We start from the raw sequence: 21,503 nt of genomic DNA on the forward strand, positions 1-21,503 counted from the left end.
CCGACTTCGAGAGGAGGAAGAACTGCACCGCGCGACCCACAAAGAACTGAGGCACACGGAATCTGAACGAGAACGAATGGCAAAGCTTCTCGCTCAGACAGAAATGGCTCGTGATAATACTAAAAAGGCTTTTAACAAAGTAACGTGAAACCTTTATATGGCTTTTTTTTATATAACTTAAAATAAAACTTAGTTTTCTAAAGGTAATAGTATACAGTATTCCTGTTTTTTTTTTTTTTTGGGACAGTTTTATTTACGTTTATAGTCTGTGTTTTCCGTACAAAGCTGTGCTTGATCCAGAGATCATGTGGGGAAGGAGATATTTCCCCAGAATAAATACTAATTCCAGCGCAATTAACTTTCCCCACCCCACCAATAATTTAAAAATCTTTATCCGATAGGTAAGTCTAGTTCCACTGACACAAGCCATTTAATGTGTATTTGTTAAATTGTATTAGCCGGATAGGCTCTTAGCGGATAGACTTGACTTCTGGTCGTTAGGATCATGATCTACTGATGCTATTGCAAGATTCTTCCTGTTAAATAACTTCAGTATTCTCTCGAAATATGGGTTGCGCAAGGTGATAAATGAGATTTATATGGTGAATGATCGAGCACTTCCATGTAATGAGATCATACAGTAGTAAAACGTCTAGATATTTTGCTTTGCATGCTTGGGCATCCAAATGATGAGTTCTCCGCGGAAGTTTAGTCGGCACGATACATCGCTATCTGCCACTCATTTGAAGAGGCGTGGGTTTGATTGCTATTGACAAGTGGGTAAATTTCTTAAGTTCACTTAAATTGAGGTTATAGTTGGCCAGTCTCAGGCGCATGATTCTCCTCTATGATCCTAGTTTTCAGCTTGCTCAACTTGCAGTTCTGTCAACGAACGAGCGTAAGCACGCACGCACCTCTCTACAAATATCTGCATATACTGAGCCAGTCCTCGAGAGCGACCGTAGTCGAAAAGTATGCCCTGTTTCGGGCTGAGCATTGTTTTTATTATACATATTAGATTTGTCAGTGACGAGAATCTTCTAGTCACTGCATCCTTTTTCTCCTTGTAAACAAATTCTAAATATTGCAGTCCTTATATATTAGGGCGAGAGGATTCCCTGCTCGTTTTTAATTAAAATAAAAAGGGGGAGAAACATGTCTTAAACATTGGATTTGATTGTGAGCGCACTCTAGAGTTCATGATATATTTTAAATTAAGGTTTTGTTTGTAGAATATGAACAGTACCTTGATATAAACAAGAAAAAGTACAGCTTTCAGATGTTTTTAAAGTACAGAGTGTCAAAACCACCTTTACTAAACTAAAAGGTTATTGTGTGAATAGGGTGCATGATACAAACTAGAAACCACCAGGTGATAGAGTATCTTCAACTTTTAGTTCACCAACTGGAAAATTTGAGCGGTGCAAGAGATGGCAGCATAATCATAAAATTGTGATTATAAAGGAATTTGGCCATTGCGTGATGGGTTGTCGAAAAGTATATGGACCTTTTTTCTTTGGAAAAGCTAATGTCACAGGTATTGTTATTCAAATTATTATTTTAGGGCCACCCGTAATCTCTTACATATACCCATATACAGTATGTATTATGACTGTAAATTGCGTGTGTTCTTTGGTCGATTTGCCTGTTTTGCTGGAGAAACAACCCTATTTTCTGGGGGGGGGGGAAACTTGCTATCTATGCTCGTGACTAACTCAGCCACGGAGTGAAAAAAGCCCATTAAAGTTCCTCGCGTCATCAACGAGATTCGAACCCGGGCCTTTCAAACCCGGTGTGGGGAGACCGGTGACGATACCACTGTGCGACCCACGCAGACTGGGCATTGTGTGCAGATATGTTGAGGGTCAGACAGCTCTGGAGATTTCTTCCATATCCGCGTATGTTCTATGTATTGAGTGACAGTACCCTGTCTATGACAGAGGTTTAAAAATAATCTATGGGTCATGTGGTATGTACTTCGTTGTGACAATTGTTCATCTGGCCTGTTGGCCGCCGGCCGGGTGTACCAAGAGACTAATTATACTCTGGCTTGTCCTGCCACTTTCTTTCTGAGATTTCGGTGATTAGGACCTAAAATAAAGATTGAAGCGATCGCGGTTGATTTAGGTAAAATTGCATTTCGAAAGTGCTGTGTGGGAGTTTTACGCTGAAAGAACTATTTCTAGAGAGCCTAAAAGGTCGGGCAAAATTTGATGTGATTTAAATTTGGACATGTGGGGAATCGCTGTACAAGAGAAAGTGATGAAGGGAGGGTGAAGACGGGGGGATAAAATAGGAAGAAGTGGGGTCGGATAGGAAGGTGATCCCCCATTTTCAGTGGGCATGTCATGCCCCACCAGAGTGAAAATATGGGCAGGGGAGAAGAGCAAATATCCCCCCTCCTCCCCAGGAAATAGGAAAAAAATAAGGCCACACAAGGGAGTGCGGTTTTGGGTCCCCAGTAGGCCATCCAAATCACCTAAATCCAAATCTAAAGTCTTGTCTTTCTGTGGTATGGTGAGTTTTTTGTATATCACGTACTTGTTTGAGTTCTGCAGTCCTTCTAGTCGGGTTGCCTTGGGTGTATTACTATCATTGATTTTCTTCTGGAAAATAGATCCTGGGCATATTGGCTGAGTGCTTTGTAGTGCTCTTGAGTGTCTAACAGTTTGGGTTCTTGGTTGTCAGGTATATATTGGATTGCCGTTATTAGGCGTAGTCGTAGGTCGTCATACAGATTGCTCTCAAACATTAAGTGTCTCCGGGTTGCCACAGGGACAGTCCGCGTTATCTGTGATGCTAAGTTGGTGAAACTTAACTTTAAACGGGCCGTGTCCTGTAAGGAGGAAGGTGGTATTTCGACCTGGGTGAAACCATGCTGGTGCCTTAGGGTACAGCTTGGTGACAGTGGGGAGGAATCTTCTAGTCACTGCATCCTTTTTCTGTGTCGTTCCATCTCCTCTGCCAAATCTGGACGAGGTGGTCGGTGATTCTTCTCTTCTTACAGTTGTGGTCAGTAGTGAGGTCATACATTGTAGCCGATGTGTTTCTGGCAAGATGGTAGAGCAGGCCGCAGCGGGTAGCTCGAGGTCCAAGGGGAGAACCCCTGCCAGGACTTGGAGGGCAGCCGTGCTAGTCATTATAGTTGCTTTCGTCGTGATAAGGAGGATGATCCTCTGAATGGTTTCGAGGATCCGTTTATTCATTTCAAGGGGAGAACCCCTACCAGGACTTGGAGGGCAGCCGTGCTAGTCATTCTAGTTTCTCTCGTCACGGTAAGGAGGATGGTCCTCTGAATGGTTTCGAGGATCCGTTTATTCACTTAGTCCCGCCCTAGCGTACTAGACAGGAGAGCCATACATGATGGCAGAGATGAAGAGAGCTTTGTAGTAGAGGGACAGGGTAGTACGGCAGAGTCTCCAGTCCTGCGAGTGACTCTATCAACGAGGGCCACGTATCTTATCTTTTGTTTAATATATTTCTAGGTGTGGCTTGAAATTTAAATTTCTGGCCAAGATTATTCCTAGATATTTAATCTGTTCGCACAGCTTAACTGTTTTGTTCTCAATCTTAATTTGTGGTGGTCTCCGTAAGTCTATCGTACCTTTTAGCAGCATAGATTTTGTCTTGTTGGGTGCGAGTTTGAGCAAGTGTAGCTTCGTCCAATGTAGCAGCGTTTTCAGGGCATCATTTTCTTGCATTTCTAGGGAGGATCTGCTATCGCCCTCGGTGGTCAAGACCATGTCATCTGCATAGGCCTGGGCTCCACACCACCAAGATCTGTGGCCATCTAGGACAAAGTTCCACAGGAGTGGCCCCAGGACAGAACTCTGGGCAGCCCCTGCGGACTGGGCGACTGAGGCATTTATATGGTGCAAGGTGTATTTTGTGTCAAACGGCACCGGGGTTTCCCCCATCTCCGCGTTGCTTTTATTGTGGGTGTACCAGTTCACTGGGAAGGCCAGAGATTTAAAAGTATGTGGGTATATAGTGTGCATAGTGTTAGGGTCGGGCGCCACCTGTGGTTTTCCACGTTTGCACCATATGTACACTGTGAAGAAATACAGAACACTATAAATATCAGAAAAAGTGTAGTGTGTTGAATATGTAGTATGGTGTTGGGTTCTGTTGTGTGTCCTGGCATTTGGCCGCAAAACCCCTGATGGCACCCCACGTTGCCCGCACACACCACTAGGAGGTAGCCAGGCTGCCCATTATTCTCTGGCAGGTCTCCATCAGGGTTGCCTGAGCTTTCTGAACGGAGACCAATTTAAAATATATATATATATAATGAAATAAATAAAATAAAAAAATTTAAATAGAAAATAAAAGTAAATAAATAAAATAATAAAAAATAAGGTAGAGTGCGGCAGTACAGGGTATACGGAAGAAGATGGGGGATGAAAGTAAGGGTAAGTGGATGTAGGTGAAGGCATCCCCTAAAATTGACAGTGGAGCATATGTCCCACCAGGAAAAAAAAGGTGGGGGATAACTCCAGAAGGGTAGAAAAGCCACTAAGTGAGAGTGCCGAGTGTGACTTATATTTTGCAGTGCAGTGGAGTGGTCAAGACCACTGGATCCTATTCGACTATCTGGGTGAGTTAGCAGGTAATCCTAACCTGGGTGTTCCAGGGTTAGCAAGTCGATGCTGGTAAAACGGTCAAGTACAGATTTTTTATTTCCGATTTGAGCAAGTCCCTCACAGGTTTGTATCCCTAGCTTGAGTTGGTTGTAGAGTCCTGCGCCTAGTAAAGAGGTTCTGTGTGTACTCCATTAGTAATTTGTAGTGTTGTTCGTCAGAAATGAACAGGTGCTCCTGTCCTTGAGGTATGTGTTGGAGTCCGGTGTACAGTGCTCCTCGAAGATCGTCATAAATTGGGCAGTTATAAAGAAGATGGTCCCAATCTTCAGTTTCTCATGTACAGTAGAGGTTATTGATGATTCCCAAGGTAGTCAACTTATGATTTATAGAGCGTGTGCAGTTATAATATATATACAGTAGAGGCCAGGAGAGAACCAAGGCGGCGACATTGGATAAACGAGGTTGACATCCGGGATGAATTTCTTAGTTATTAGACCCTTGTCCTTCTCTTCACATCTTGCCTGCCTGATTTGTAGTAGCATGGCAGCTAGTTTCTTCTTTTCTTGCCTACAGTCAGTGTGAGTGTCGATGGTATATCCAAAGATGGTAACTGGGATGCCCCGCGACAAGCAGTAGTGCAATCCTCGACGGATAACCTCCAAGTCAAGGGAAGGACACCTGTAAGAACCTGAAATGCTGGAGAGCTTACTGTGCAGCAGACATTGGTAATGGCGAGCAATATACTCCTCTGAATTGTTTATAGTTCGCGTTTATTGGGAACAATTATTGCTCTATGGTACCAAATCCCGGATCCGTATGTAATAACAGGAATATAGCTTCATACAGAGGTTTGAGTGTTCTCTGGTTCAGACCCCCAGTCATATTTTACTCGGACGATTAGGGCTGCATAATTTCTGATTTTGTCTTGAAGGTATGAGAGATGCGGGAAGAAGGTGAGCTTCGAATCCAGGATGATACACAGGTTTTTTTAGGGTGGTTACCAGCTTGATGGTTTTTCCTTATCCTGATCTGAGGAGGTCTTGATATTTGCAGAGTGCTTTTGAGAAGTATGCTTTTGAGAAGTATGGATTGTGTCTTCTGTGGGGAAATCCGGAGCTTGTGTAGAGTTGCCCAGTCCTGTAAGATCTGTTGTGCTTGATGTCCAGTGGCCTCGAGAGCTGCTCTGGTGTCCACTGCGATGGGGTTGGTAATATCATCCGCGAATGCTTGGATAGTAACAGGGCCCAGATCCAGGCCAAGAAACTCATCAAGGACGATGTTCCAGAGGAACGGGCTGAGGACCAAGCCCTGTGGGCAGCCTCTGTAGATAGATTTGGTGAGTTTTTGGTATATTGAGGAGATGGTTATCTTCCTGTTGGAAAGGTAACTTTGTATACACTTGTATAAGTTGCCTGGTATGCATACCAGTCTTAGCCTACGAGGCATGCTTGGCCACCAGAGCATGTCAAAGGCCTGGCAAAGTCAATGGTCATGAAGAGGAAGTACTTGTAATTAGTGCTGGCTGCAGCTTGGGTTATTTGGTAGAGAGCATCCTCTGTGCCACGTCACGTCCTGGGCGAAATCCATACTGTGAATTGGATTGTAGGCTAGCTTCTGTGTAGTGTGTTAGGAGTCTGGTATGGAGGAAGCGTTCAAGTAGCTTGCTCAATGTGGACAAGAGGCCAATGGGCCGGTACGAGTTAGGCTGTTCTGGAAGCTTCGAAGGGTTTTGGAATATTAACTTTAGTTCAGCTATTTTCCAGCTTTCTGGGAAGGATCCCTGGGTTAGGCATTTATTGAACAGGTTAAGCAGAAATTGTGGATTTACCTGGGCAACCTTTTTTAGTATTTCTGGTTCAATGCGATCGGTCCTGGGGATTTTTTATCCTTCATTTTGCAAAGGGCTTGCTGCAGTTCCTCAGTGTTAAATTCTTCCTCCACAGTGTCAATGTGGTAATTGTCATTATCTAGACAAATTTGCTGCTGTTGTGTTGTGAGATGATCGGCGTCGCTGATAAAGAGCGTATCCAAGATTGCTCCCATGACGTTGTCATGATTCCTCATGGTGTTATTGTGGAATCGACAAAAACTCCTCTTGGGAGTTTGTTGGTAGTAACTCGGTATACCACTCCCCAAGGGTCCGAGTTACCAGTGGTGGTAACCAGCCGCTCCCATGTAGTTCTTTTTCGCTGTCTGATCGTGGAAGTGTATTGGTTCCTGGTCCTCTTGTAGGCTTCACGAAGGGCTTTTACTTAAGTAGCTGGCCAACAAGTGTGAGCTCTCTGAAAAGCTTTCCTCTTGTTATAAACAGTCCAGCATAGGCGTTCGAGTTCATGAAACCACCATGGAACAGCACTTGGAAGAAGTTTTTTTTCTTGGACACAGATTGATTGCAGGAGAAGGTGATGATATCAGTGACAAGCTTCTGATGCTGCTTGGGATTCAAGGAGAGGATATCAGAAGGGTTATGATCCATGATTATTGACTGGAGAGAGGTGGTGAATAGCTCCCAATTGGCTTTGCTGATGGCATAGCGGTTGATATCGTAGTGCGGAGTAGGAATTGATTCTATATTTCTTGTGCGGCTGCATGTTATTGCTCTATGGTCAGAGGTGGTCCAGGCTATATTGACCTGCCATCCCGACGCATTACTTGAGATTGATCTTGTGGCAATTGTTGTCTATCGTAGACTCCCACATAGTACTGGAGATAATTGGGAGGTTATTGGACCTGTTGATTATATTAAATTGTGAGGTGGCCAGAAAGTCTTCCAAATGCCGCCCATTATGGCAATTAGGTCGGTCAGCTGTGAGGCTGTGCCAAGCAGGAGAACGGCCGTTAACATCTGCCCCAGGATGATTTTAGCGTTAGGTAGGTAGTAGTGGTAACAGTTCTTAGGTAGTCAATAGCTGGTCCGATGTCTTGACTGGGTCTACAATAGAGTGATATTAAATAGAAGGCACCTAAGGGGCCAATTACATGGGCACACACTGCCCACACCGTGCAGAGAGAAGAGATTTTGGTGACCATTATGTTCGAGTTCCGGATGACTATGGCTGCCCAGGGAGTATCTTCATCTGCTTGAATTATTTTATATGTGAGAGGATAGCCTCTAACTTTCTTGGAGTCAGTGTATGGTTCTTGCAGTAGTAATATATATATATATATATATATATATATATATATATATATATATATATATATATATATATATATATGTGTGTGTGTGTGTGTGTTTCTTCATCTGCCTTTTTCCTTATTTCCTCTGCTACTGCACGTGCCCGCTTAGCATTAAGTTGTATAAATTTAATAACACTGTTGTTGAATGATTTAGGCCTCACTACCATAGTCGGTCTTCAGTTGTTGGTTTTGCTGTCCCTGATTGAATGGGATGCATCCAGGTTTACTGCTTTGCAGTTTGCGCACACCGCAGCAGATGATTTGTTTGGGCAACTGCTATAATGATGCCCTTTTTGGGTATTGTAAAGTACAGAGTCGTTTACCGTTGTTCCTCTGGCCGCTGGGCCCCTACTAGGGTCCAACGGTGCCTACACCTCGCCCTGTGGAGGCAGACCAGGTACCCAGTAGTCTTAGACATTTATTCTGGCAGGTCCTGCCACCTAGTTTCCTGATATTTCAGTGGCTAGGACCTAAAAAAAAAAAAAAAAAACCCATGTATTTGCGTACATATATACATGGAATATCGCTAGTTTTAGATAGTCCGAATTTTGGGCGAGCAATAATTTGGAAGTGTAAAATTTTGACGTGTAGGGTTTATGTACAGATAGAGTTGGGGGAGAGAAAGGCAGAAGTATGGGGCCAATAGGGAAGGTGACTCAAGGTTTTAGTGAGGCATGTCCATGCCCCCACCAGAGGAGAAGGTGGGGATAGCGAGGAGGGGAGAAGACAGTGAGACCATCCCCCCCTGCCGGGGATAGTGGATTTAAAGAAGGGAACCAGGGTGCCCTCTTCAGATGGCCATATGACGTTAGGCAGCTAGGTTGCGTTTTAGTTCTTCACTCCAGTGTCACTCATTTCAAGTTGGGTCGCTTATGGGGCAAGCCCCATCCTTGTTTTCCATTTTTCTTGCTTCAGGAATTTTCACTGAGGTTGCTCTGTCTTGTGCGTAGTAGTTTATGGTAGTGCTCAGTAAGTCGCGATGTATGGCGATTAACAGTTTTCGCGAAGAGGTTCTGCGCATACTGGGACAGTGCTCTGTATTGCTCCTCGGTGTCAATGAAGCGGGATTCCAATCCTTTTGGGAGCTATTGTATCATCGTTATGAGGATACATCTTGAGCTCTTCGTGTTGTAGGCAGTCATAAATCACGTGGTTCCAGTTTTCAACCTCCCGACATGTGCAACTCGGGTCATTAGGCCGAAACTGGAAAGCTTTTCATTGAAGGGCCTGTGTCCTGTTAGTAGAGAAGTCACGTGCAACCCCGGGAGGTACCAGGCCGGTTGCTTGGAATATATTTTGATGAGGTCTGGGAAAAATTTGCGAGTGATCTCCTCTTTTGTCGTCTCTGTCCATCTTTGTTGCCACTCCCTAAGCAAGTAGGCCTGCAATCGGGCGCTTTTTCTGTTTTTAAACTACTCGCTGGGTCGATTGTGAATTCCTGGTGGGTGGCGGCTATCCCTTTGGTATGCAGGAAGAATAGGCCTGCTTTTACAGCTTCTAGGTCCAGGGAGAGCGCACTGTGGTAACTTGCACTGCTCTATCAGCCAGGCAATCCTTCATGCAATTGTAAAGATTCAATGGAAGGTTAGCAGCTCTCGCCAATACGCTCGGCCACCAGAGGGTGTCGAACGCCCCGGCGAAATCCACTGCGATGACGAGAAAGTTATTTCCTCTGACACTGCGTGGCTCTAGAGAGGAGGTTTTGTATTGCTTCGATAGTGGATTTCCCAGGAGTAAAACCGTATTGCTTTGTCATGTTAAGATTTACTTCATTATAATGCCTTGCGATTCTGGTATGTAACAGCCTTTCGTATATTTTACTAAGGGTTGGTAGCAGGGCTATGGGTCTGTAGGAACTAGGTATCTCCGGTGGCCTTGTTGGATTTTTTAGGAGCAGTTTTAAATTCGCTTTTTTCACCGTAGTGGAAATTTACCTGCTTGCAAGACAGCAATTGAATAGTTTTAGCAGTAATTCCGGTATATATTCCATTGCTTCTTTTCCCATCTCCGGTTCGATTAGGTCCAGTTCAGGGCATTTCTTATTTTTTGTACGGTTGCGTCTTGAATTTCTTCTAAGGTGAAGGTGGGTTCTATTCGGTCATTATTATAGCAATTATTTGCTTGGCAGATAGCCTGCTGCTCATCTGTTAGTGTTGTTGGCAGCTCCTGAAGGATGTTGTCCAGGACGTTCCCAGTCAACTCCTCCCAGGTTATGGTTGTTTCCTTGTGCTGTTTTGGCAGCTGTCACGACTTCCCCCCCCCCCCGGCGAGTTTGTGAGTGGTTATTTTGTATACCACCCCCGGTGTTGCTGTTCCCTGACCCTTGTACCAGCCTCCCCATGATTCTCTTTTCTTTTTCTTTATCTGTTCAGTATAATAATTTTAGCGATTCTATATTGGTTCCTGAGTTCAGTGACTTCTTGTTGCGGCCAGTTTCTCCTAGCCATCTGAAATTGATTCCTTCTATGCTGTACTAATTTTCTCATTCGTGTGAGCTAGGCGCCTCCGTAGCCAGGTGGGAAGGAGCAGCAGTGCGTAGCACACGCTTCTTGATTAGACCGGGTTCGAGCCCGTCACCACCAAATACGGAGAATGCGGAAAGGTCAGGGAATGACCACCGCATATCCCGGAGCAATATGGCCTTAGTTGCAAATGCTCCAAATAACAAAAACAACTAAGTCGTGTGAGCTCTGGAGTCCACCAGGGCGTGGCCCCTGCAGTGGGGATTCTTCTCTTCATGGCTTTCTCTGCTGCTTCAGTTATTAATTTTGTTAGGTCCTTCTGGAGTCGTTCAGGGTTTTCGCTCCTGCATGCCTGCTCCCTCGGTGTGTGCAGGTATTGTAGGCCTGCCGTGCGTAGCGTCTCTCGGAAGGTGTCCCAGTTTGCTTGCTGAGGGCAAATCTATTTAACATGTGCCTGTCAGCGGTTGTTCTTGTAAGGTTCCTTTCTAATGTGAAGGTTATTGTACGATGGTCCGAAGTCGTCCAGGCATTTCCATCCGTCCAATTTGTGATGTGGGTGTCTGTGTTTTTGTGGCTAATGTTATGTCAATCTCTGCTTCCCATAAGATGTTGTCAGGAGGCAGAAGTTTTTAACAACAAATATGGAGTTGGCCAGGTGCTCCTCGAGCCTTTGTCCATTCGTTGAGCCTCTTCTTTCGGGCGTGGTACTGTGCCACGGTGGGACCTGCAGTTGATGTCCGCCCCTTCTAGCATCTTATGTTTGCTTAGTGCAGTTTGAAGATTCTCCAGGTATGTTATCGCGTAATCGATTTCTGCCCCTGGCCTGCTGTAAAGGGCAACCACATAAAGACTGCTCAGGGAGGTGACCAGATGGGCACATGCTGCCCAGGGAGTGCAGAATTGTGGGATTTTTGGTACCGTGATATGGGGGTTCCTGATTTTCACAGTTGCCCATGGGGTTTCATCTGTGTACTGCACAATTTTGTATTTAATAGGCTATCTCCATACTTGCTTTTGGTACGTGTACGGTTCCAATATTATGAGGATGTCGGCGTTTTCATCGTCAGTTTTTAGTCGGACTTGCTCTGCTACTGCCCGAGCACGCTGTGCATTGAGCTGGTGGAATGTGAGAACTCTGGAGTTTAATTGTTTATGGTGGACATAGACATATGTAAGGGCGGCACCTAGAACGTTTGTTCAACTCCGCCTTGTGTCTCTGTGAAGAACAGTATCACTACAAATGGGCCAGATATGTGTGTGTTCTGTTGTTATGTTCTGGCCACTTGGCTACCCAGAAGCATCAGTCGCCTGGACAGATGATTCTGGGTACTCGTCCACACCACGGGAAGGTGAGCCAGTCCCAGAAAAACACGTACTGTCTCAAGAGAGACTCTGACCCACCTAATGTTGCCAGAAGGTGGAACAGATTCCTCTGGGGAGGCCCATTCCAGAGGGAGGAGACAAAGACAGAAGAGCCCCCCCCAAAAAAAACCACCCGTGGTGCAGTTAGGGGGGGAAAAAGAGTAAAATAATAATACTAAATTAATAATATATATATATATATATATATATATATATATTAAATAATAATGAGAAAAAAATAATAATAAAAAATCAAGAAATAATAATAATAAGAAAAACAATTTAAATAAATTGGCTGCACTAGAGTGGGAACTCAAGGCAGAGCGTGTGAAAAAAAAAAAAATTAAATTAAAATTGTTTATGGTGTGTGGCCATAATCTATTCTTTTTATTTGTTTCACTCTCTGTTGGTAGGAACTCTTGATTTTTTGGTATGTCGGACACCCAGTATCGCGGATGGAGTGTGAATGCTCCAGTTTGATTCTTACAGGTTGCGCAAGCTGGGGTGTCGGTTTCGTTGGGGCAAGTATTGTAGTCTTGCCCTTTGCCAGAGCAGTAGCTGCAGGTCGGCTCTCTTTGTGTGCAAGTATGGGTGGTGTGGCCATATCTGCAGCAGTGAAAGCACTTGGGAATGGATATATGTACCTGCTATCTCAGGCTGTTCCATTCTATATAAATTCTGTTTTGTGCTTAAGATTTGCCATGCAGATGGCGCCAGTTCAAACGTCCAATTTACTCCCATCCCGTTCTTTGCTTTTATTTTGAACTTTGGAAAAATCAGCTCAGAGGGTTTCAGCTCTGGGAAGTGGCTCTGTAAGTTCTTTCTATAAATCTCGTTGGTTAATTGTTGCGGATCCATGTCATACTCTACATCAAATATGGGAATTGTGTAAGGTGTATTTATTGTCAGACGGCCCGAGGGGTTCCCCCATTTCCGCGCAGTTTTCATTGTGGGTGTACCAGTTTGCTGGCATTTCCAGATATTTAAAAGTGTATGGATATTTACATGTGTCGTGCACCACTGTTCATCTGGTCGTCTGCGCGGGTAGCACAGTGGTATCGTCACGGTCCACCCCACACCTGGTGGAAAAGGCCCGGGTTCGAATCCCGTCAATGACGCTGAGTTAGTCGGTCTCAGGCATAGATAGCAAAGTTTTTCCCCAGAAACTGGGGTTTTTTGGTCCAGCAAACAGAGAACATGCAATTTACAGACAAAATACATATATGGGTATATATTAGAAATAATGGGTGGCCCTAATATAATAATTTGAATTTGTTTATCTGGTTGTTTAGCCGCTGGACCACTGCTGAGGCCCAACATTTCTCCACCTTTGCCCTGTGGAGGCAGACCAGGAACCCAATAGTTTGTTTCACTCTGGTAGGTCCTGCCACCTAATTTCCTCAGATTTCAGTGGCTAGGACCTAAAAAAAAAAAAAAAAAAAAAAGGAATAAATAAATAAAAAAATTTCGGGAAATCGCTGGATAAAATGGAAGCCGAAAGGCTAATATCAGTGCAGTTAGATTTGTACTTATGCATTTTGATAGCTGTGTGGGGCGTACGCTCTTTAGGCAGAGTAGGGGAAGGAGGCTGGGGGAAAAGCCAGAAAAATGGGGTCAATAGGAAAGGCGACCCCAGAGTTGACGGTGGGCATCCCCGTGCCCCTTCAGAAGGAAATGAGGGCAGCGAGGGGAGGAGGTCTTACCCTATCCCCCCAACCAGGAAGTGTGGAAGGAAAGGCACCGCGTTAGGACGTGGTACAGGGCGTCATAGGGTGCCTTTGCAGCTTTGCTGCATTTGTCTAGTCCGGTGTAGTTGTCTGTTTCTTGGCTTAATTCCTGGAGTAGAGCTCAGTCCAGTGGGTGTGACAAGTCTTGTTAGGTGACGGTAGTGTCTCTGCTGACTTGTTGGGTCCGGCTTACCAGAAGAACACACACAGGTCCATGTCCCCTCCAAGTGTGGTTTGTCTCTTCTTCCTTCGTAACATGGCTTTATGGTGACAGTTCGGTGTCCTATTCTTGTGGGGAGTTTGTTCCATCTTTGGTCATTGAGTTTTCGTGTTGTACTTAGCTGGATATGTCTCCACTGTCTGTCATTTTAGCCTAGGGTTTTTCAGTTTGGTCCATCTTGGTAGATGGCTATTAATGTCTCCCTTCTGGAGAAGAGTTCTTGTGCATAGCTGGTCATGGCAGTGAACTCCTCGGGCGTGTCTAGTAGGTGGAGTTCCTCATTGTTCGGTATGTATTGGATCCTTGTGATTAGGAGGCTTCTAAGGTCGTCATACAACTCAGACTCATGCATAATATGCTGCCATGTTTCCTGTTCTTTGCAGGTACAGCCAGAGTCTTCTGTGATGCCCAGTGCGTTAAGTTTGGCTTTGAATGGCCCATACCCCGTGAGTAGAAAGGTTGTGTTTAATCCCGGGTATAGCCACGCTGGGGCCTTTGGGTATAGTTTGGTGATGTACGGGATGAATATGCATGTTATAGCTCCCTTGCTGGTTTCGCTCCACCTGTTTTGCCATATCTGTGTCAAGTGATCTACTATTCTTTGTTTTTCTCTCTTCTAATTGTTGGTAATGTCGATGGTAAAGTCATTTATTGTGGTCGGCGTTCCCTTGGACAGATTATACATAAGCCTGCAGCGGGTAACTTCCAGGTCCAGAGGTAGAACCTCTGCCAGGACGTGCAATGCACTTATGCTCACTGTACGACATGCCCTTGTTATTGTGAGCAGAATGTTTTGTTGAATTGTCTCCGTTAATCTTCTATTCATTGCAGTACCTGCTTCTACAACCATACGGGAGACCCATAAGTGATAACCGGGATAAAGATTGCTTTATAGTTCAGGGATAGGATCCTCCTGTTTAGTCCCCAATCCCTGCGTGTAACGCTGGCCACTAATGCCGCATATTTTTTGAGTTTATCTTTTAGGTACATAAGTTGTGGCTTGAAGGATAAATTTCGATCAAGGATGATTCCAAGGTATTTAATCAGATTTGACAGTTTTATTGTTTTCCCGGCTATCTTGATTTGCGGTGGCCTTCTCAAGTTTAAGTTGCCCTTGAGCAGTACTGAGTCTGTTTTCTCCTGGGAAATTTTGAGAGTATGGAGCATGGCCCAATTCTGTAAGAATCAAATGGCTTGTTTGCATCTGCCTCCAATCGGGATCGTGAGTCCGCCGCAATCATCAGCACCAAGTTGTCCGCGAAGGCTTGGGCCTCGACTTCTCCCAGGTCCATGGTGAGTAGTTCATCGAATACCATGTTCCACAAGAGCGGCCCCAGGACGGATCCCTGAGGGCAGCCCATGTGGACTGACCTGTTTAAGCTTTGGAAGGGTGTCACTACCTGTACCCGTCTGTCTGTGAGATAAGCTTTAATACTGCTGTATAAATTCATTGGTACTTTCGATGCCCTGAGCCTGGCCAAGAACCTCGGCCACCAAAGGGTGTCGAACGCCCCGGCAAAGTCCACAGCTACAACAAGGAAGTACTTATTAGTGCATTGAGCTGCTTTTTCTGACCAGGCCTCGGATGGCTTCAATTGTCGATGATCCGGGTGTGAATCCATACTGTTTGGATTTGTTTAGATTTGCTTTGTGGTAATGCTGGTGTAATCTCTTGTGCAGTAGTCTCTCATATAGTTTGCTTAGCGTTAAGAGCAGAACTATTGGCCAATAAGAATTCAGTAATTCCTGGGGTTTGGTTGGGTTCTTGAGTATCAGCTTTAGATTGGCTGTTCTCCCTCTAGATGGGAACCGGCCTGTCCTTAGGCAGCAGTTTAATAGTCGAAATAGAAGCTTTGGGATGGTTTCTGTGGCTTATTTGATCATCTCTGGTTCTATTACATCCGGGCCAGGACATTTTTTGTTCCTTGTTCTTGCCGCAGTTCATCTATTGTGAAAGGGGGCTCTATTTGGTGTGTCGTATATTCCTCGTTTGCCTGGCAGATTGTCTGCTGGTCGTCTATTAGTAGTTAGGGCGGATCTTGTATTATGTTATTTAGTATGTTTGTAACTGATTCCTCCCAGGTTGTGGTTAGGTCTCCCTATGGCGTTTTTGTTGCAGTTATCACTTCTCCCTTGGCTAGTTTATTTGTGGTTATTTGTATACTACTCCTCAGGGTCGTTCTTTCCTATTATTTGCACGAGTCTTTCCCAGGATGTCCTCTTATTCTTTTTTATTGTCTCTGTATATAGGTTCCTGATTTGCCTATATTGTTGTCGCCGTTCTGCTACTTTGTCAGGGGGCCATGTTGCTCGGGCCCTCTGGTACTGTTTTCGCTTGTTTTCACCTATCTCCTGAGTCTCTGGAGCTCCCGGGTCCACTAGGGCATGGCCGCGGAAGTGGGGGAGATTTCCTCTTCATGGTTGCTTCGGCGGCACTGGTGATATAGTGAGTTATTTCTCGCTGTAGCTGGTCCGGATTTTCGCTTCCGCTGCCTCTTTCCTGTATGGCCAGGTTTTCCAAATATTGTTGTTCTCTGGTGAGCTGTTCTCGGAATGTGTCCCAGTTTTCCTTGCCTATTGCAAACCTGTACTGCATGTGTCTGGTAACTGTTGTTCTGGTTAGGTTTCTTTCTATACAATAAGTGAAAGTGCGGTGGTCGGATGTGGTCCATGCGTTTTGCACGGTCCAGTTTGTGACATGGTTTTCTATGTTCCTGGAGGTTATGTCGATTGCTGACTCCCATAGCGTATTGCAGTATGTTGGGAGGCAGAAGGGCTGATTCTTGACCGTGAAAATTGAATTTGTGAGAAATTCTTCTAATCGCTGCCCATGCATCGTACCCTGGTGGTCTGGTGTTGCACTATGCCAAAGGTGAGATCGGTAGTTGACATCCGCCCCTATAAGGATTTTCTGCCCCTGTAGGATTGATTGTATGGTCTATAAGTAGGCTGTGGCAAAGTCAATTTCAGTTCCCGGTCTGCAGTAGAGGGCAAACGCATAAAAGTTCCTATAGAGCTCATGATATGGGCACAGGCGGCCCAGAGGGTGCATAACTTGGGAATTTTTGTAACTGTTAGCTCCCGGTTCCTTACCAGTATGGCTGCCCAGGGAGTATCTTCATCGTTTTGCATTATTTTATAACTTAAAATGGATAGCCTCTAACTTGTTTCTGGTGGGTGTATGGTTCGAGTACGATTATGATGTCGGCATTTTCCTCGTCCACCCTAAGGCGCACTTGGTCAATCACCGCTCGAGCCTGCTGTGCATTCAGTTGGTGGATCTTTAGAACTCCGTTGTCGTAACGTTTATGGTGTGTCTCCATAGTCGATTCTCGATTGGAAGGTACTCTTTATCTTGAGATAGGTGGAGCAGTTTGCATCTCGGATTGAGTGTGTGTTGAAGTCTGAGGCTCTTACAGTTTACGCAGACGGGTTCCTTGGTTTTGTTGGGACAGTTGTTAGTTGTGTCCTCTCTCCCCACAGTGGCCGCAAGTCGGTTCCTTTTGGCTGCAGGTATGGGAGGTGTGGCCGTACTTGCAACATCTGAAGCACTTGGGTATGGCCACGTGTTCCCGAAACCGTAGGGTACTTCACTCAATGTAGTTTCTGCTCTGCATTTTTAGGGCCTGCTAAGCAGGTGTGGCCAGCTCCACGGTCCAGTTGCATCCTCCGTCGTTTTTTGACATTGTCTTATATTTTGGGATCACTAGCGTTTCCCCTTCCTGGTCTGGTAGGTGGCTTTTGAGGTTTCTTCTGTAGATCTCCTCTGCCAGTTGCTGAGGTTGTAGATCCTGGTGAACATTGAATATTGTAATCGATGGCCCTTTTGTTTTGGGGCCTCCGCCGTGAGTCCCAGGTCATTTATCTTTGGATTCACTAGTATTTCTTCTGCCTCTTCCTTACTCTCCATCTCTATGACAATTCCAGGATTCCTTCTTTTTCTAATAGATTTCATTCTGGTGTTTTCAAAGTCTTCAAGTGTTTTCTATCACCTTTTGCTTGATTTGTTCACTGGAGTTTTTCTCCTCCCCAGTGGGTCTGAGGATGACAATATTTGGAGTCTTCAGTAAGTTCTTCCTTTTCTGGATTGGTGCATTGCTTGTTTTCTCTGCCTCGCTTGAAGTGTTCCTCAGCGCTTGAACGTATGTGAGGGTGCGCTGTGGAATTTATTTTGCCCCACAGTCGGTGTAGGCCTGGAGTTTTGCGATGACCCTCTCACTTTCGAGGTAAGCTTCCACCAGGAGTGTGTCAAGCTTATTCCACAGGGTCACTATTTGTGCCATTAATAGTGTGGTTACTCTATTTGTCTGCTCTTTGAACAGATTTTCCAGTGCTGTTTTAAGAAACAAGGATTTCTCATATTGTATCCTCTGGCAGGGTAGGATCCAGGGGTGTATCCTGCAGTTTATCTTCTTTTGGCGTTGTGGAGTTTTCTTGTGACTCTGATTCCGTTTGACAACGCGTTTCCCGTTCTGACTTCGGTATTCCTTTGTTATTCTTTTTCTTCCCGGTCTGAGGGGCTCCAGAGTGGGGGTACATCACCTCTTCTTGTTGGAAAAGTATAGTAGTGTCATTGTTTTGGGTCTGCTGCATGGGGTGTCTGTTTTTACCCATTTATTTTCCCCTCCATTTCAGTATTTGTCGGATAAACGAGTCTGGTCGGTTTCTCGGGATTATTCTCTTGCTGTTGAACAGCACTTTAAAAGTTATAGCAAATGATGCCCACCACAAGTTTGTTGCTTAAATGAGAGGCTAGTTATGTGCCTTTAAGTTATTGGGCTGTCCTCACTTGGGGGGGGGGGTAAACAGCCAAGTGTTAAGTGTCCCTAGAACCGTTGGATTACTTCCCTATAAGGGATTGTTGGGAGCCGAAGACGACGGTAGCATCGAGAACACTAAGTTTTGCTGGAGAAGAGTTCACTCCTTACTATGGCAGAGGGGGGGGAGGGAATCATCAAAGAAGTCATTATTCTTTACGATAGAGTAGCACAGCACGTTTGAAATTTTTGGAACCGAGACACTTTTCAAGGTCACTTTGCTTGGGGCACCTCCCCAGTCAAGTGCCAGGTGGAAACGTGGCAGCCGCGTATATCGGGCCACCTCTCTGTATCCCTGTCGTCAGCCACATGGTGACCAGTGCAGTCTGATAACAAAGGATACAGATAATTACACTTCAATCTGGCTAATTACCCAACAAAATAAGTTTTTCACCAGAGCTTTCCACTGATGTTTTTTTTTTTCCTGGGATACACCTTTCTTTCACTATAATAAACTTTAACCACATATTTAAGCACAAAAATTAGGAGCACGAAATAACGTGTCCACTTACAACGGCAGCCATATTGCCGACTTGGGCATTTTGTATAAGGTATATTCGGGTCAAACGGCACCTAGGGGTTTCTCCCATCTCCGCGTATGCAAATTGTATCGGAAACAGAACACTGTCAAGCCAGAGATTTAAAAGTGTAAGTAAGTGTAAGTGTGTTTAGGGTCAAACGGCACAAGGGGTTCCCCTCATCTGCGCCTAGTTTACATTGTGGGTGAACCAGTTGACTGGAAAAGCCAGAGATTTAAAAGTGTATGGACTTTGTATATGTGTGATGCCTTGTACCGTTGTTCATCTGGTCATTTAGCCGCTGGGCCCCTACTGAGGCCCAACGTTACCCCACTTACGCCCCGTGGAGGCAGACCAGGAACCCAGTAGTCTGTTTCACTCTGGCAGGTCCTACCACTTAATTTCCTGAGATTTCGGCGGCTAGGACCTAAAAAAAAAAAAAAAAAAAAAAAAAAGACAGAAACGCGTCGACGTAGGGGTAGAATCGCGTAGTTTTGCTAGGCCAAGTTATGGGCGTAAGGTAATTTAGATATGTTAAGTTTTTGGGTAGGGCTTTCGCCAGCGTATAGATAGAGGGGGGAGGCAGAAGGCTGGGGGGAGAAAGACAGAAATATGGGGCCAATAGAGTAGGTAGCACCAGTTTTCAGTGGGACATGCCCATGTCCCACCAGAGTAGAAGATATAGGGTGGAGAGGAGGACGAAAATGTCCCCCCTCCCCCAAGGAAGTAGGTTTAAAGGTGAAGGGGGCTAGAGTGCCCTCTTCAGATCGCCATATGGCTATTGGCAGCTATTGTTTCAAGTTTCTTTACTCATGGGGCAAGCTCCGTCCTTGTGCTTGTGTCCCTCATCTTTAGTTGCAGCCTTTTTAAAAGTGTGTGGGTCATTAAGATGTGCCCATTGTTCCTTTAGCTTATTGGCCGCCGGGCCCCTATTGGGAACCAACGTTGCCCACACTCCGCCACGTGGAGACTAGCCAGGTGGTACCAGTAAGTGATACTCTGGCAGGTCCTGCCACTTACTTTCCTGGGATTTCAGGGGCAAGGACTTAAAAAAAAAAAAAAAAAAAAGTTGAAGTGATCGCGGTTGATTCAGGTGTAAGGTGTATTTAGTGTCAGACGGCACCAGGGGTTTCCCCCATCTCCGTGTTGCTTTCATTGTGGGTGTACCAGTTTGCTGGAAATGGCAGAGGTTTAAAAGTGTATGAATATTGTATATGTGTAGTGTCATGTACCGTTGTTCATCTGGTCGTTTAGCCGCTGGACCTCTACCGAGGCCCAGTGTTGTCCCACTTACGCCCCTTGGAGTCAGACCAGGAACCCAGTAGTTTTAGTTTCACTCTGGCAGGTCCTGCCACCTAATTTCCTGAGATTTCAGAGGCTAGGACCTTAAAAAAAAACGCGCGCTCTTTTATATGTACGTACAGACAGGTATATATATCCATCATCGTCGGTTTGATGATCGTTAGGTGAGGGTGATAATGCTTGCATAATAAAGGCCGAAAGAATGGGCGAACCGGAATTTTGACATAATTAAGTTTTTGTGTGTGGGACATTCGCTAGCATAAAGATAGAGTGGGTGGAAGACTGAAGGCTTGGGGGAGTTAAGGCAGAAATATGGGGATGATAGAGTAGGCAACCCCCAGAAGTCAGTGAGGCAGGTCCATGCCTCACCAGGAGAAAGTAGGCGGCGCCGGGGGAGAACCGTCCCACCACCGGCGCAGGGGAGGGGGTGGAAAGGCATGGGAGCCCGGTGTGATCGCCAACAAGCATCTGCAGGAAAACTATACTATGACCCTGTTGGTAGTGTCCAATCTGGTGTCATATCATAGTTGTCATCCTTGGGACCTGGGTCCCGTCCATGTTAGTCCTTTACCTTAGTGTGGTTTATTTCCTAAGCCTTCCAGTTCTCAGGAGTGTGTCTTGTTCACATAGACCCAGCTGGTGGGATGTCTAAGTTTCGTAGTTATCTCCATTTGTCTTTCATGGGACACGGGTCCCGTCCATGTTAGTCTATTTTGGTGTAGTTTGTTTCCCGAGTTTTCTGATTCTTGGGGGTGGGTCATTTCTGATGTCCCAGTCCTAGCGAGCTGAAGAACAGATGTTCTTTGGTTATAATGGTAGTGGATTGTGGGCTGCGACCATTTGGTTTCTCCTCCTCTTCCTAGACACGGACTTCGGTTGCGACTACATCAACTAGGCCTTGCGGACAGTGGTTGCTGTCTCTGCGGGCAGATTGAAGATAGGCAGCACGTAATTTTTCAATGTCAATTATATGACATACCAAGGCGAAAGCTTCTTAGCCGGTTAGGGGTTTCCTTTCCCCATGAATTGCAAGGGCTTTTTGATGACGAAAGTATATATAAAGTTTTCTTGACATATCTAAAAGATGTAAATACTATCCGTAGTGCTCGGGGCACTACTTGAACCAAGTGGGTTCATTTTATTCCCGCATGCTTGCGGATGTTAGCAGTGTGTTGCAACTGCTTGTCGTTGCCTATTTAGTTTTGTATAGTATGTATATGGTATTGTTTGATTTCTAAATTAATGTATATATTTAACATTTTGACTTCTAAATTGATGTAGTTTTCTGGATTGTGGTTTGGCAGATTGAAGATAGGCAGCACGTAATTTTTC

General features: G+C 45.1%; 1 protein-coding gene across 1 annotated transcript in view; it reads left to right on the plus strand.

The window, feature by feature from the left end:
• Positions 1–834: 834 nt before the first annotated feature.
• Positions 835–21,503, plus strand: part of LOC150078407 (cilia- and flagella-associated protein 58-like) — a 51,643-nt gene continuing 30,974 nt past the window's right edge. The window contains exon 1 of the mRNA XM_090384556.1: positions 835–972. Coding sequence (XP_090240682.1) covers positions 835–972 — 138 coding nt within the window. The remainder of the gene's footprint in view (positions 973–21,503) is intronic.

Source organism: Mastigoproctus giganteus, chromosome 11 (assembly GCF_048544385.1).
Source record: "Mastigoproctus giganteus isolate SK-2022 chromosome 11, ASM4854438v1, whole genome shotgun sequence".
Taxonomy (NCBI): Eukaryota; Metazoa; Arthropoda; class Arachnida; order Uropygi; family Thelyphonidae; genus Mastigoproctus; species Mastigoproctus giganteus.